The sequence below is a fragment of the Phacochoerus africanus genome, chromosome 9, assembly GCF_016906955.1.
Source record: "Phacochoerus africanus isolate WHEZ1 chromosome 9, ROS_Pafr_v1, whole genome shotgun sequence".
In the NCBI taxonomy this organism is placed as follows: Eukaryota; Metazoa; Chordata; class Mammalia; order Artiodactyla; family Suidae; genus Phacochoerus; species Phacochoerus africanus.
In genome coordinates, this window is record NC_062552.1 from 76,150,107 (window position 1) to 76,164,623 (window position 14,517).

Here is a 14,517-nt window from a genome sequence, read left to right on the forward strand (position 1 = left end):
CAGTGACCCGGAAGCAGAAGTGACTTCTACAGGCGGAGTGCTGGGGAGCGGTAGCGGCGACCGCAGCGGCAGAAGCAGCAATTTACCTGTGTGCAGCTCTAAACTGGGAGGAAGATGCTAATTAAAGTGAAGGTGGGAGCACTGCTACCCTTGCCAAGACTCAGTGGTACTGGGCTGGCCGCAGTGCCTTAAGGGAGAAGCCGGGAAGGAAAACCATGCCTTTCCCGAGCCTGGAGGGGGCTGACAGCCTCGGGACTCCGCGCGAGGGGTGATGGGATGGGGAGGGGGGCAAGAGGGCTTTGAGAGCTAGGGGTTGGCCCAGCCAGCGGACCCTGGGGTCTCGGCAGTGGTTGCTTTCACTCCAGGTGTGTGCCTTGACCCAGAAAGAGGCCGCCTTTGTTTGGGCTCTCTCTGTATTCGAACCGCCGCAGTCATAGAGAAGGCCTAGCAGCATTTTGGCCTCTTTCTCTCTCGTATTCTTGGAATAAGCTCTGTTCTCCATCCTTCATACCCAGATAACCTGCTTCTCCCAGCCCCTAACGTAGGCTCCTCTGAGCACAGCACCAAAAGGTTAGCCTAGGGAACTGGGAGCCTCCCAGGAACTAGACTGTAAGCCTTTGCTAGTTGTCGCCAAGGTGTAGTGCCTCAGCCGGCCTTCAGGAAACAAAGCTGGGAGCGTGTTCAGTCAGCACCTGTCTTTCTGACCCAGCATCCTGGACCAGCCTCACTTCCTTGACTGAGGCAGGTTAGTTATCAGTGCCCTAGTTCTTGTTACTTTCAAGTGTTTCCTTCATCTCTATCCCGCCTCCTGTGATTCCTCACCAACCCTCATTAATCTTATCTACTATTTCCTCCTGTGTACCCTCAGACAGAGAGGCAAAAACGAACAATTGATGCAGTGCAACGTTATTTAGCTTTTATTACAGCTAAGTAAGTCTATCGTTATTTCATGAGCTCCTTAGTGTATTTACCATGCATAATAACCATTAACCTCTTTAGTCCTTCTGATCCACCTCCACCTCTTAGCTAAGGATTGAGGCCAGGAGGCATGTTAAAGGCTATTATTTTTTATTATTATTACTCAAGTGAATTTATCACATTTGTAGTTGTATAATGATCATAACAATCTGATTTCACAGGATTTCCATCCCACAGCCCAAGCACATCCCCCCACCCCCCAAACTGTCTCCTCCAGAAACCATAAGTTTTTCAGTGCCTGTGAGTCAGCATCTGTTCTGCAAAGAAGTTCAGTCTGTCCTTTTTTCAGATTCCACATGTCAGTGAAATCATTTGATGTTGGTGTCTCATTGTATGGCATGATAATTTCTAGGTCCATCCACGTGACTAAAAATGCCGGTATTTCGTTCTTTTTAATGGCTGAGTGATATTCCATTGTGTATATGTACCACATCTTGATCCACTCCTGTGTCCATGGACATTTAGGTTGTTTCCATGTCTTGGCTATTGTAAATAGTGCTGCAGTGAACATTGGAGTACATGTGTCTTTGCGAGTCGTGGTTTTCTCTGGATAGATGCCCAGGAGTAGGATTGCTGGATCAAATGGTAGTTCTATGTTTAGTTTTCTGAGGAATCTCCATACTGCTCTCCACAGTGGTCGCACCAATTTACAATCCCACCAATAGTGTACTAGGGTTCCTTTTTCTCCACACCTTCTCCAGCACTTATTGTTTGTAGACTTTTTGATGATGGCCATTCTGGCTATTGTAAGGTGTTACCTCCTAGTGGTTTTGATTTGCATTTCTCTAATAATGAGTGATATTGAACATCTTTTCATGTGTTTTTTGGCCATCTGTATGTCTTCTTTGGAGAACTGTCTGTTTAGATCTTCTGCCCATTTTTTGATGGGGTTGTCTGTTTTTTTGGTATGGAGCTGTAGAAGTTGTAAGGCTGTTATTTTTCAAATTTTAAGTAGTGACCTGTAAAAGAGTCACTGATTGTAAAATCAGTTTAATAAGTCAGTATGTCACGGGCAACAAAAGAAAAAAAAAATCAGGTTTTACTTCTGGGTAAGAGTATTGTGAAATTTTTATTTTTATTTTGTATATTTATTATAACAGGTATGTGTTATTAGTTCATATGTATTTCTTAGTGTGGGTCACTGTCCCAAAAGTCTAAAACATTAGCACGTGAATGCTTTTATCTTTTCCATACATATAGATTCTCGTGTCCTCTTAGTCCTCCTTTAGTCCAAAGAAGAGGTTATTACTATACTTATGGTCAATGTTTTGTAAACCTTTTAAAAATTTTCAACCTACACAAAAAATTTTTACCTCATGGTGCCATACAAACACAAAAAGAACTGTGTGTGATATGCTCCGGCATTTTGAATTTTATTCCAGGTTGATTTCATAACCCACTGATAGGTTGAGACCTGCAGTTTAAGGAAATACTGTGTTTCGGCTGGGCTTCTCAACTTAGAAATGCATAAGAATCATGTGGGGATCTTGTTAAAATGCTTATTCTAATTCAGGTGGCCTGTGGAACCTGAGATTCTACTTTTTTGCAGCACTTCCAGGTGATGCTGATGCTGCTTGTCTGGGGACTAGCCTTTGAGTAGCAAGGTTCTATTTTCTTTGAATCCATATTTATTCAGTACTTCTCTAAAATTTTCGGTCTCCTTTCCCAAAATACTTTACTTTCTGCCTTCAAATATCTTTCTCTGTCCATCATTCTCTTTCTTTTGTGTATGTTAAATACATTTGAAAGCAATTAGTTAGCTGTGAATTACTATACACATAATAGGTTTTATGAACAGGGTTTCTTTGTGAATTATTCGTTCTTCAACTTTCATTCTCCGTAGCTGAGTTACTCCATATTTCTTTCTGTAATCCTGTACTATCAAATCCCTTGTTGAGTGAAGAAAAAGCACACACAACATGAGAGCTGTGAGTTCAGTTTTATTTGGGGACCTACTGAGGACTGTAGCCCGGGAGACAGCCTGTTAGATAGCTCTGAGGAACTGCTCCGAAGAGGTAAGTGGAGGAGGTCAGCTTCTATGTGATTTTGGAGAAGGGTACCTATAATCAAACACACATCTCTGTCGAAAATTGTTGCTAGTCAGGAAGAACAGATATCTTAGTTAATGGTCATAGTGCCTTTCTAAGTATGGGAAGATACAAGAATTTGGGTTCATAAAATTTTCTCCTGAAGATATCTATCTAAAGGCCGCCTCTTCCAGTTTTCCCAGAGCACAGAGAACATTCCTGAGCATTCCACCTTGAACCCCTTTTAGGGTGTGTTGAAGGTCGGTGATGATGACTTAATGCAGTGGCTAATGACTTAATTCTTGTAGAACCAGGTGGCACAGTGACATTCTTTAGTTGGCACCCCCCCAATTTAAATCTTCTCTTGATACCTCATCTCTGTCTTTCTAAAATTATATACATCATTTCCTGTCTTAAGCCATCTTCCCAATATTCCTCTCATATATTGATCCCATCAGTCTGTGAGGTATCTGGAACCTAGTTCTTTAGAGTCATTATTCTCTTTTAAAAACTATTTTTTTCCTTTGGTACCTTTCTGCTTGATTTTCTTTGCATTCCCTTTACCCTTGTTCTCATGTTTCTTTCCATTCCCATTACCCTTTTTCTCATTAATTTATGTCTTTATTTCTGTGTGATACCTCCAACAAAGTTTTCCTACGGCCATATCCCCTCTAGACTTTAGAGTCTATACCAAGACATAGTGTACAAAATCATAGCATACAGGTCCTCTTTAAACTTCTTTTTTCATCATATTACTCCCTAATCTCAGATGCTTCATTGCTATCCTCTTAGCAAATTACTCGAGGCAACTGTCTTCTATCTAAGCTCCAGTTTGCTTCTTCATGCTTTATTAAAATAAAACACAGAGTTCTTAAGTGTTCAGTTCAAGGAGATTTGTTTGTGTGTGTATGATCGATTCTCCTTTTCAAAAAAAATTTTTGTTATAGTTTATTTGCAATGTTCTGTCAATTTCTGCTGTACAGCAAAGTGACCCAGTTATACAGATATATACATTATTTTTCTCACATTATCCTCCAACATGTTCCATCACAAGTGATTAGATATAGTTCCCTGTGCTATACAGCAGGATCTCATTGCTTATCCACCCCAAATGCAGTAGTTTGCATCTGCTAACCCCAAACTCCCTGTTCATCTCCCTCCCTCCCCCTCCCCCTTGGCAACCACAGGTCTGTCTTCCATGTCCACAAGTTCATTTCTTTTCTGTAGATAGGTTCATTTGTGCCATATATTAGATTCCAGTATAAGTGATATCCTGTGGTATTTGCCTTTCTCTTCATGACTTACTTCACTTTGTATGAGTCTCTAGTTTCATCCACGTTGCTGCAAATGGCATTATTTCATTCTTTTTTTATGGCTGAGTATTATGTACGCATCTTCTTAATCCATTCATCTGTTGATGGACATTTAAGTTGTTTCCGTGACTTGGCTGTTATGATTTGTGCTTCAGTGAACATAGGGATGCATGTATCTTTTTCAGTGAAAGTTTTGTCCAGATATATGCCCAGGAGTGGGATTGCTGGATGATATGGTAGTTCTGTGTTTAGTTTCTGAGGTATCTCTTACTGTTTTCCATAGTGGTTTTATCAATTTACATTCCCACCAACAGTGTAGTTGGGTTCCCTTTTCTCCACACCCTCTCCAGCATTTGTTATTTGTAGACTTACTAATGATGGCCATTCTGACTGGTGTGAAGTGGTATCTCACTGTAGTTTTGATTTGCATTTCCCTACTAATGATGTTGAGCATTTTTTCACATGCCTGTTGGCCATCTGTATGTCTTCTTTGGAGACATGTCTGTTCAGGTCTTCTGCCCATTTTCCAATTGGGTCGTTTGTTTTTTTGCTGTAGAGTTGTTTGTATGCTTTGGAGATTAAGCCCCTGTTGGTTGCATCATTTGCAGCTATTTTCTCCCACTCCGTAGGTTGTCCTTTTGGTTTTCTTTGCTATGCTAAAGCTTGTAAGTTTGATTAGGTCCCTTTGGTTTATTTTTGTTTTTATTTCTATTGCTTTTGGAGACTGACCTAAGAAAACATTTGTATGGTTGATGTCAGAGAATGTTTTGTGTATGTTCTCTTTTAGGAGTTTTCTGGTATCTTGCCTTATGTTTAGGTCTTTAAGCCATTTTGAGTCCATTTTTGTGCATGGTGTGAGGGTGTGTTCCGGTTTCATTGATTTAGATGCAGCAGTCCTGTTTTAGCATTTCATATACTTGACTCCTTTGTCGAAGATTAATTGTAGGTGTTCAAGGAGATTTTTTGTTTGTTTGTTTGTTTTGTCATACCCGTGGCATATGAAAGTTCCCAAGCTGGGGGGGAGAGGGGGCATCAGATCCAAGCCATAGCTTCAGCAATGCTGAATCATTAACCCACTGCACTAGGCCAGGGTCAACAGTATACACCCATGTAACCACAAGATCTAGAACATTTTCACCCATATCCTCGGAAAGTTCCTTAGGTTAGTTTTGCTTGTTTTGGAATTTCACATAAATGGAATTATAGAATATATAATTTTTATGTGTGACTTCTTTTACTCAGCATTATTTCCAGTTTCTGGCTATAATGAATAAGACTTTTATGAACATTGTTTTTTGTGGACCTATGTTTTCATTTCCTTTGGATAAATACCTAGGAATGGAATTGCTGGATCATGTGAACTTTAAAAGAAACTGCCAAACAGTTCTCCAAAGGGTTGCACCATTTTATGACCAGTAGTGAATGAGCATTCTGGCTGCTCTGCATCCATTTTTATTTTAGCTGTTGTAGTGGGTGTGAAATGTTGTGTCAGCCAGGTTAAATTAATCACTGTTGATTTTCTCTCACCACAGCATTTTGTCACTGCACCTTGTATTTGGACAGTAACAGCAGTGTGGCATTTCCTTGTATGTTGGTTGGTTCTATTAATTGTATGCTCATTGTCTCTTGGCTGTTAATCTTCACTTGGAAAAAAGATTGTTGGCAAAGGCTGAGTCACTTAATTTCTTTTATATCCTCTTCAGTGTTTATAGCAGAATGTTGGGCTTAGGTTCATCATAGACTATTCCCAGGTGACAGTGACCAGATTGAAGAAGAAACCCAGTATGACATGCTCTTTTTTTTTTTTTGTCTTTTTTGCTATTTCTTTGGGCCGCTCCCGCGGCATATGGAGGTTCCCAGGCTAGGGGTCCAATCGGAGCTGCAGCCCCCAGCCTACACCAGAGCCATAGCAATGTGGGATCCGAGCCGCGTCTGCAACCTACACCACAGCTCACAGCAACGCCGGATTGTTAACCCACTGAGCAAGGGCAGGGACCGAACCCTCAACCTCATGGTTCCTAGTCGGATTTGTTAACCACTGCATGACGACCGGAACTCCGCTATGTTGTCTTTTAATACATTTCTCTTTCCTCTGTATTTCTTATCAGTTGGTAATAAGATCTAAAGGCTTGGTTAGTCTGTCTTTTTTTTTTTTTTTTTTGCTTTTTAGGGCCACACCCATGGCATATGGAAGTTCCCAGGCTAGGAGTCAAATTGTAGCTACAGCTGCCAGCATTTGCCACAGCAATGCAGGGTCCGAACCGTGTCTGCAACCTATATACCACAGCTCACGGCAGTGCCAGATCCTTAACCCTCTGAGCAAGGCCAGGGATGGAACTCTCTTCCTCATGGATACTAGTCGAATTCGTTTCTGCTGCGCCACAGTGGGAACTCCCTGTTAGTCTTTTTTATCTGTTCATGTGTTGGAGTAATTCAAAGGTGGTGTTGTGATATATACTTCTGTCAGGTTGTTTTGCTTTCTGTGATGTCATTGCCTAGATCCGTTATTTCACTGGAAGTTATAAAATGGGGATATTGTAGTTTTATTGTTGCTTCATATATTAGCTGGAATGCTTGAGCAGTGTCAGTATGGTGGCCATTAGCCCCTATGGACTATCAAGCACTTGAAATGTAGCTAGTGAGACTGACGAATTGACATTTCATTTCATGCTACCATCTCCCCTTCAAAATTTTGCAGAGGTTATAAAAAAAGAAAGTGGTATGTTGTGTGATGATCAAAAAAAATTTTATTTAAATACACTTTATTTTTATTTTTTGCTTTTTAGGGACGCACTTGCAGCATATGGAGTTTCCCAGGCTAGGGGTCTAATCGGAGCTACAGCAGCCAGCCTACGCCACAGCCACAACAATGCCAGACCCGAGCCGAGTCTGCCACCTACACCACAGCTCACAGCGATACCGGATGCTTAACCCACTGAGCAAGACCAGGGATCAAATCTGCAACCTCATGGTTCCTAGTTGGATTCATTTCCTCTGCGCCATGACGGGAACTTACCCCAAAAAACTTTTTTAATTTAAATTATTTATTTGGGGCGTTCCCGTCGTGGCGCAGTGGTTAACGAATCCGATTAGGAACCATACGGTTGCGGGTTCAGTCCCTGCCCTTGCTCAGTGGGTTAACAATCCGGCGTTGCCGTGAGCTGTGGTGTGGGTCCCAGATGTGGCTTGGATCCCGCGTTGCTGTGGCTCTGGCGTAGGCCGATGCCTACAGCTCTGATTCGACCCCTAGCCTGGGAACCTCCATATGCCGCGGGAGCGGCCCAAAGAAATAGCAAAAAGACCAAAAATAAATAAATAAATAATTTATTTGTATTTAATTTCTATTAATTTAAAAATAGGCACTAAAACTTTTTTCAGTCTTTGGAAAACAGCATGTTTGGAACAAGTTGGAAATGTAAATCTAGTTTTTCACCTGTGAATTATGAAATTTAAAAACAGATCAAGAAATTCTCTGGTGGCCTAAAGGTTAAGGATCTGGAGGTGGTGTCACTGCTGTGGCTCAGATCACCATTGTGGCACCATTCAGTTCCTAGCCCAGGAACCTCCACGTGCCATGAGAACAGCCAAAAAAGAAGAATGTAAAATATATTAGCATGGTTACATGTTGAAGTATAATGTTTTGAATATGCTGCCTTGAAGAATATTAAAATTAATTTCACCTTTTAAAATTGTGGCTACTAGGATGTTTAATGTTGTATCTGTGATTTTCACTGAATTTCCATTTCTAGTGGTCAATGCTACTTTACACAATTGTTTCCTTATATTCTCATCAATGATATTGTCTTAAAAGTTTTTTCCTCGGAGTTCCCATCGTGGCGCAGTGGTTAACGAATCCGACTAGGAACCATGAGGTTGCGGGTTCGGTCCCTGCCCTTGCTCGGTGGGTTAACGATCCGGTGTTGCCGTGAGCTGTGGTGTAGGTTGCAGACGCGGCTCGGATCCCGCATTGCTGTGGCCCTGGTGTAGGCCGGTGGCTGCAGCTCCGATTGGACCCCTAGCCTGGGAACCTCCATATGCCGAGGGAGCGGCCCAAGAAATAGCAACAACAACAACAATGACAACAACAAAAGACAAAAAAAAAAAAAGTTTTTTCCTCATTCCAGTGCATTCATGGTATTAAAAAAAGGAAAATACAGAAAGGCACAAAGGAAAGAAAGAAATCACTCATAATTTCACAACTTGAGCCCTGATGTCTCTATCCTTCCAAACTTCTTTTTTTACCTTTTTTTTTTTTTGGTTTTTTGCTTTTTAGGGCCACATGTGGAAGTTCTCAGGCTAGGGGTCGAATCAGAGCTGCAGCTGCCACAACAACGCGGGATCCAAGCCTCATCTGTGACCCACACCACAGCTCACAGCAAGGCTGGATCATTAACCCACTGAGTGAGAGGGCAGGAATCAAACCCGCATCCCCATAGATACTTACCAGGTTCATTACTGCTGAGCCACAATAAGAATTCCTTTCCAAACTTTTATGAAAGCATATAAATATGGAGTTCCCGTCATGGCGCAGTGGTTAATGAATCCGACTAGGAACCATGAGGTTGCTGGTTCGATTCCTTCCCTTGCTCAGTGGGTTAACGATCCGGTGTTGCTGTGAGCTGTAGTGTGGGTTGCAGATGTGGCTCGGATACCACATTGCTGTGGCTCTGGCTACAGCTCTGATTCGACCCCTAAGCCTGGGAACCTCCATATGCCGCGGGAGCGGCCCAAGAAATCTCAAAAAGACAAAAAAAAAACCATATAAATACACATATGTGTTTATTTATTTATTTATTTTACAAAATTGGAATTATACTATTAGTCTAAACATTGTTGGAGGACTGTGTGATTTTTCCCTATGTGTCTGTACCATAATTTATTTAACCCTCAATTGTTTGATGTTTAGATTATATTTCTAATTTTTCAGGTTCAAAAGGCTTTAATCACTGCTGTCATAGGTCTATTTTCAGACATAGGATTATTTTGCCCAGAAGTGTTGCTGGGACACCATATGACATACTGTGCTGTGGATATATTCATGGGCTTCTGTAGTCAATTTCAGAAACAAAAGACCAGTCCTAGAGTTAGAGATTTTATAAACCAATAATTGTTTTTAGGCCCAAGCATCTGACTTTTGGGAGAACAGTTCTAGGTCTTCTGTTAGGGCCTTTTGTACTCTTTAAAAATTTTTATTATTAAATCAGAAGGAATATTCATGTGATAAAGGAGTGTGTGTGTGTGTGTGTATAATTTTTTTTTTCAGTGCTGCAACTGCAGCATATGGAAGTTCCCAGGCTAGGGGTAGAATCAGAGCTGCAGCTGCCAGCCACAACCACAGCAATGAGGATACCTAACCCACTGAGTGAGGCCAGAGATTGAACCCACCTTCTCATGGATACTAATTCATTACCACTGAGCCATGGCGGGAACTCCCAAGGAATATATTTTTATTAGAAATTTAATTAGTACAGATCAAAGGAAAATTAGCTTTGATAAACCCTCCCCTCAGTCCTGCCTCTCTTCTCAAGGATAATCACTATTTTAAGAGATAGTATACTTTTAATCCTTTTTTCTATGCATGTATATATGTTTGTATCTACATATAGAAAATGATAACTATGCATTCTTTAGATCTTTCCATGTTAGTATAGAAGCTCTTGTATAATAAATATTCTATGGATGTGCCATAGTTTAATAGTTTTCTCATTAGTAGGCATTAGATTATTTCTAGTGTTTTGCTTTTATGAAAGCTGCTGCAGTAAACCTCACATGTTCCTCTCTGAATACATGCTCAAATTTCGAGTTTTTTCTCCAGATTAGTTACCTAGAAATAGAATTGTCTTGTTAAAGAGTCTTTGCAGGGAGTTCCTGTTGTGGTGCAGTGGTTAACGAAATCCGACTAGGAACCATGAGGTTGCAGGTTCGATCCCTGCCCTTGCTCAGTGGGTTAAAGGATCCGGCGTTGCCGTGAGCTGTGGTGTAGGTTGCAGATGCGGCTCGGATCCTGCGTTGCTGTGGCTCTGGCGTAGGCCGGTGGCTATGGCTCTGATTCGACCCCTAGCCTGGGAACCTCCATATGCCGCGGAGCAGCCCTAGAAAAGGCAAAAAGACAAAAAAAAAAAAGTCTTTGCATTTTAAGTATTAAGATCAATAAAGTAAATAATTTGTGGACAACACAGAATTACATACTTTTCATTTTGTCAGGAAAGAGCCTAAAAAAATACCATAAATTGTCATCACTTCATAAAAGGACATTTTAATACCTGAATATATTTAGTTTCATGAAAATCTCACTGTTTTATTTTTTTCATTTTCAATAGACCATTGAAAATTTTCATTCAGACCGGCTTGAGTTGGGATAGAAATTTGAGAATCACTGTTGTAATTCATTCTTTTGCATCCAGACAGGGCAATCCAAAGGAGTTACTCTTGCATCTTTTGAAATAGCCTTAATGCTGAACATTCTCATGGCTGAGAAATTAGGTCCTAAGTACTTTCTTCATGCTGGTCTTTGTGAAGCTGTAAGTGGAAACCATATGTTATTTTGTGAGTCCACCATGGAAGTGTACACTGGATCCCAATACTAGGTCAGCCAGATGTAGGTAGTATGGAGTACAGAGTTAAAAGCTCAGGTTCTGGGCCCAGAGTGTCTGTGTTTGGATCCACACTCTTCTCTTGACTTCATAGGCATGCTTTTTATTTAGTTAGTTTTATTTTTCTGTCTTTTTAGGGCTACACCCACAGCATGTGGAAGTTCCCAGGCTAGGGGTCGAATCAGAGCTACAGCTGCCGGCCTACACCACAGCCACAGCAATGCCAGATCTGATCCGTATCTGTGACCTACACCACAGCTCACGGCAACACCGGATCCTTAACCCACTGAGCAAGGCCAGGGATCGAACCTGCGTCCTCATGAATACTAGGCAGATTCATTTCCACTGAGCCACGACAGGAACTCCAGGCATGCTGTTCAACCCATCCTAGCTCTGTTTTCCTCATCTATAAATGGTGATACTAACAGTATCCATCTCATTTAATACATGCAAAGATTAAATGCATTAATGCATGTAAGACACTCAGCATAGATTCTGACTCTTGGAAAGGGTTCAGTAAATGTTGGCAGTGATCATACCATGACCATCCGTATGTTTAGCTCTTCCACAAGTATTTATTGACCAATATTTACGTATATGTCAAACACTGTGCTTTGTGCTTAGATTAGGAAGATAAATTGAACAGTCTCTGTCCTTTAGGAAGTTGTAGCGTAAATTGGAGAGTTTGACACTTAAAAGACTATTTTTGTCTTTTTAGGCCTGCACCTGAGGCCTATGGAGGTTCCCAAGCTAGAAGTCAAATCAGAGATGCAGCTGCCAGCCTACACCACAACAACATAGGATCCAAGCTGTGTCTGCAACCTACACCATAGCTCACGGCAATGCTGGATCCTTAACCCAATGAGCAAGGCCAGGGATCGAACCCGCAACCTCGTGGTTATTAATCAGATTCATTTCTTCTGTGCCACAAAGGGAACTCCTTAAAAAACTATTAGGCGTACCAGGTATTAACATGCACTGGGGATAAATCATCAATCTGAAAGTATCCCTTGAAAGTTTGAGAAAAAAACAGAAGAGAGCATGATGTAAAGGAAAGCAAAGTAGAAGCAAAAAAAATTATCCTAAATCAGACAGCTTTAAGAGCAAGGATGGATGGGAGATTAGACTGGACAAAGCACAATGTTTAGAAGTGTCTAATGAGCATAATTATTGTGTTTGGATAACAGCAGCCCTTAGCCTATGAAAGAAGTCAGGAAGTTCAGCTGTAATTTAGGATTTAGATAGAAGTCTGGAGAAGATATGGGAGAGTAGAATGTTGAATTCTAGCACCACTTTAAAAGCTGGTCAGGAGTTCCCGTCGTGGCGCAGTGGTTAACGAATCCGACTAGAAACCATGAGGTTGCGGGTTCGATCCCTGCCCTTGCTCAGCGGGTTAAGGATCCAGCATGGCTGTGAGCTGTGGTGTAGGTTGCAGACACGGCTCAGATCTGGCATTGCTGTGCCTCTGGTGTAGCCCAGAGGCTACAGCTCCGATAAGACCCCTAGCCTGGGAACCTCCATATGCTGCAGGAACGGCCCTAGAAATGGCAAAAAGACAAAAAAAAAAAAGCTGGTCAGAGATAGCTCTGGTGTCCTTGAGAGTTCTTTCAGTTATTTGTAGCATTGGTACAGAAAGTCCTTCTCACTCAGTAGGATACTTTCCTCAGGAGAGCTCTCATTGTGGCCTTATCCAGAGGTATTACAGTATTCTCAGCGATTCTAGTGGAGTGGGGTGAGATGACCTATGAGACTGAGACGGTCACATGGTTCACAGAATCTTCCCCTTGTCACAGTTGTCCACAGCCTAAAAATATCTGAAATCCAGTATGGTCAAAGACTTCTTTTTTTTTTCTTTTCTTTTTTTTTTTTTATTACTCAGTGAATTTATTACATTTATAGTTGTACAATGATCATCACAACCCAATTTTATAGGAAAAGACTTCTGATACTTCAAATCAGCTTTGCTGAGAATCTGCATTTCTCAGAAGGTAGTCAATTCCCCAGAGACTAGGACAGGATATTTTACCTAGCAGACAAATTGTAGATTGGACTATAGGACTCATGAAACCCTTGCCTGTTTCAGACGCTGACGGGAAAGGAGATTGAGATTGACATTGAACCCACAGACAAGGTAATGTCTGCCCAGTACCTCTCCATGCCTGTCTCCCTGCCTGTATATTTGCTTGGGAACGCTGATGAACTTAGTCCTTTAGCTCTCATGTTATCTGCATAGTTCTCATTCTTTCCACTTCCATGGTCCTACCCCCTGAGCAGCCCCTGACTACTTGTACCCCTAAAGGTGGAGCGAATCAAAGAGCGTGTGGAGGAGAAAGAGGGAATTCCCCCACAGCAGCAGCGGCTCATCTACAGTGGTAAACAGATGTAAGTTGGGAATGGGAGTGAGAGAGTGGCAATCTTATGTGACACGAGGAAACCAGATACTGGAGGTGGAGCAGGCCTGCCTCTTTTCTGTTGCCTCGGACCCTTTGGCAGTTTAACAAAGCCTAAGAACCCTTCCTCCAAATCAGATTTTTGCAGACATAACATAATAATACACAGAATGACAAACTACTACATTGAAATAACAGTTATCAAACTACTAAAACAAATCGGTGGCATTCCCACTATGGCGCAGCAGGTTAACAATCTGGCATGTCTCTGGGGAGGTGCTGGTTCCATCCCCAGCCTGGCGCAATGGATTAAGGATCCAGCATTGCTGCAGCTGTGGCATAGGTTACAGCTCCCTCTCAGATTTGATCCCTGGCGTGGAAACTTCCATATATTGTAGGGGCAGTTGAAATAATATACGTGCTGCTTCACTGTTACATTAAGATCAAATGATAGGTGTAATAACTGCTATAGTTGTGAAATATTTTCAAGATATCTGCAGACAGTTGTGAAATGATACAAAAATATCTAATTTCTGTTAACAGCTTGCCCATATTGCTAATATGGTTTTTGGCCTGTGTTCAAAATTGAAAGAAATATCAGTTAGGGGGTGGTAAAAATATAAAGGTGTAATTTTTTTTTTTTCCTCATCTGCATGCATAGATCGCCAGAGACACCCAAGAAACCCAGCTTAGGAGCCCTGCTCTAGATGGTATTTCTAATGCTTTTTTTCCCCCCATCCTGCAGGAACGATGAGAAGACAGCAGCTGATTACAAGATACTAGGTGGCTCTGTCCTCCACCTGGTGTTGGCTCTGAGAGGAGGAGGTGGTCTTAGGCAGTGATGGACCCCCCCCTCCATTTTACCTCCTTGCCCTGTCACTCGTAATGAGGCATCATATATCCTCTCACTCTGTGGGACACCAGAGCCACCGCCCCCTCTCCTGGATGCCCAGTCTTGTGTGTCTACTGGTGGGAGACTGTGAGGACCCCAGGATGCAGTGTTCCTGACCCAAAGGGCCTTTGCTGGCTGTTGGGTTTTAGTTTGCAGTCCTGTGTGCTTCCCTCCCTTATGGCTATGTCCCAGGTTGTCAATAAAATATTTCCTGGCCTCCTAGAATCTTTCTTCTGTTGCACAAATATGACTGAAATCAAGATGGAGCCAACGTTGGAGTTCCCGTCATGGTGCAGTGGAAACGAATCCGAGTAGGAACCATGT

The 14,517-nt window shown here is 41.9% G+C and overlaps 1 protein-coding gene across 1 annotated transcript; it reads left to right on the top strand.

The window, feature by feature from the left end:
- NEDD8 (NEDD8 ubiquitin like modifier) lies at window positions 1-14,415 on the top strand. The gene is made up of 4 exons (XM_047796421.1): window positions 1-132; window positions 12,995-13,042; window positions 13,211-13,293; window positions 14,047-14,415. The coding sequence occupies exons 1-4, from the start codon at window positions 115-117 to the stop codon at window positions 14,141-14,143; spliced, it is 246 nt and encodes an 81-aa protein (XP_047652377.1). The 5' UTR covers window positions 1-114; the 3' UTR covers window positions 14,144-14,415.
- Window positions 14,416-14,517: the final 102 nt, after the last annotated feature.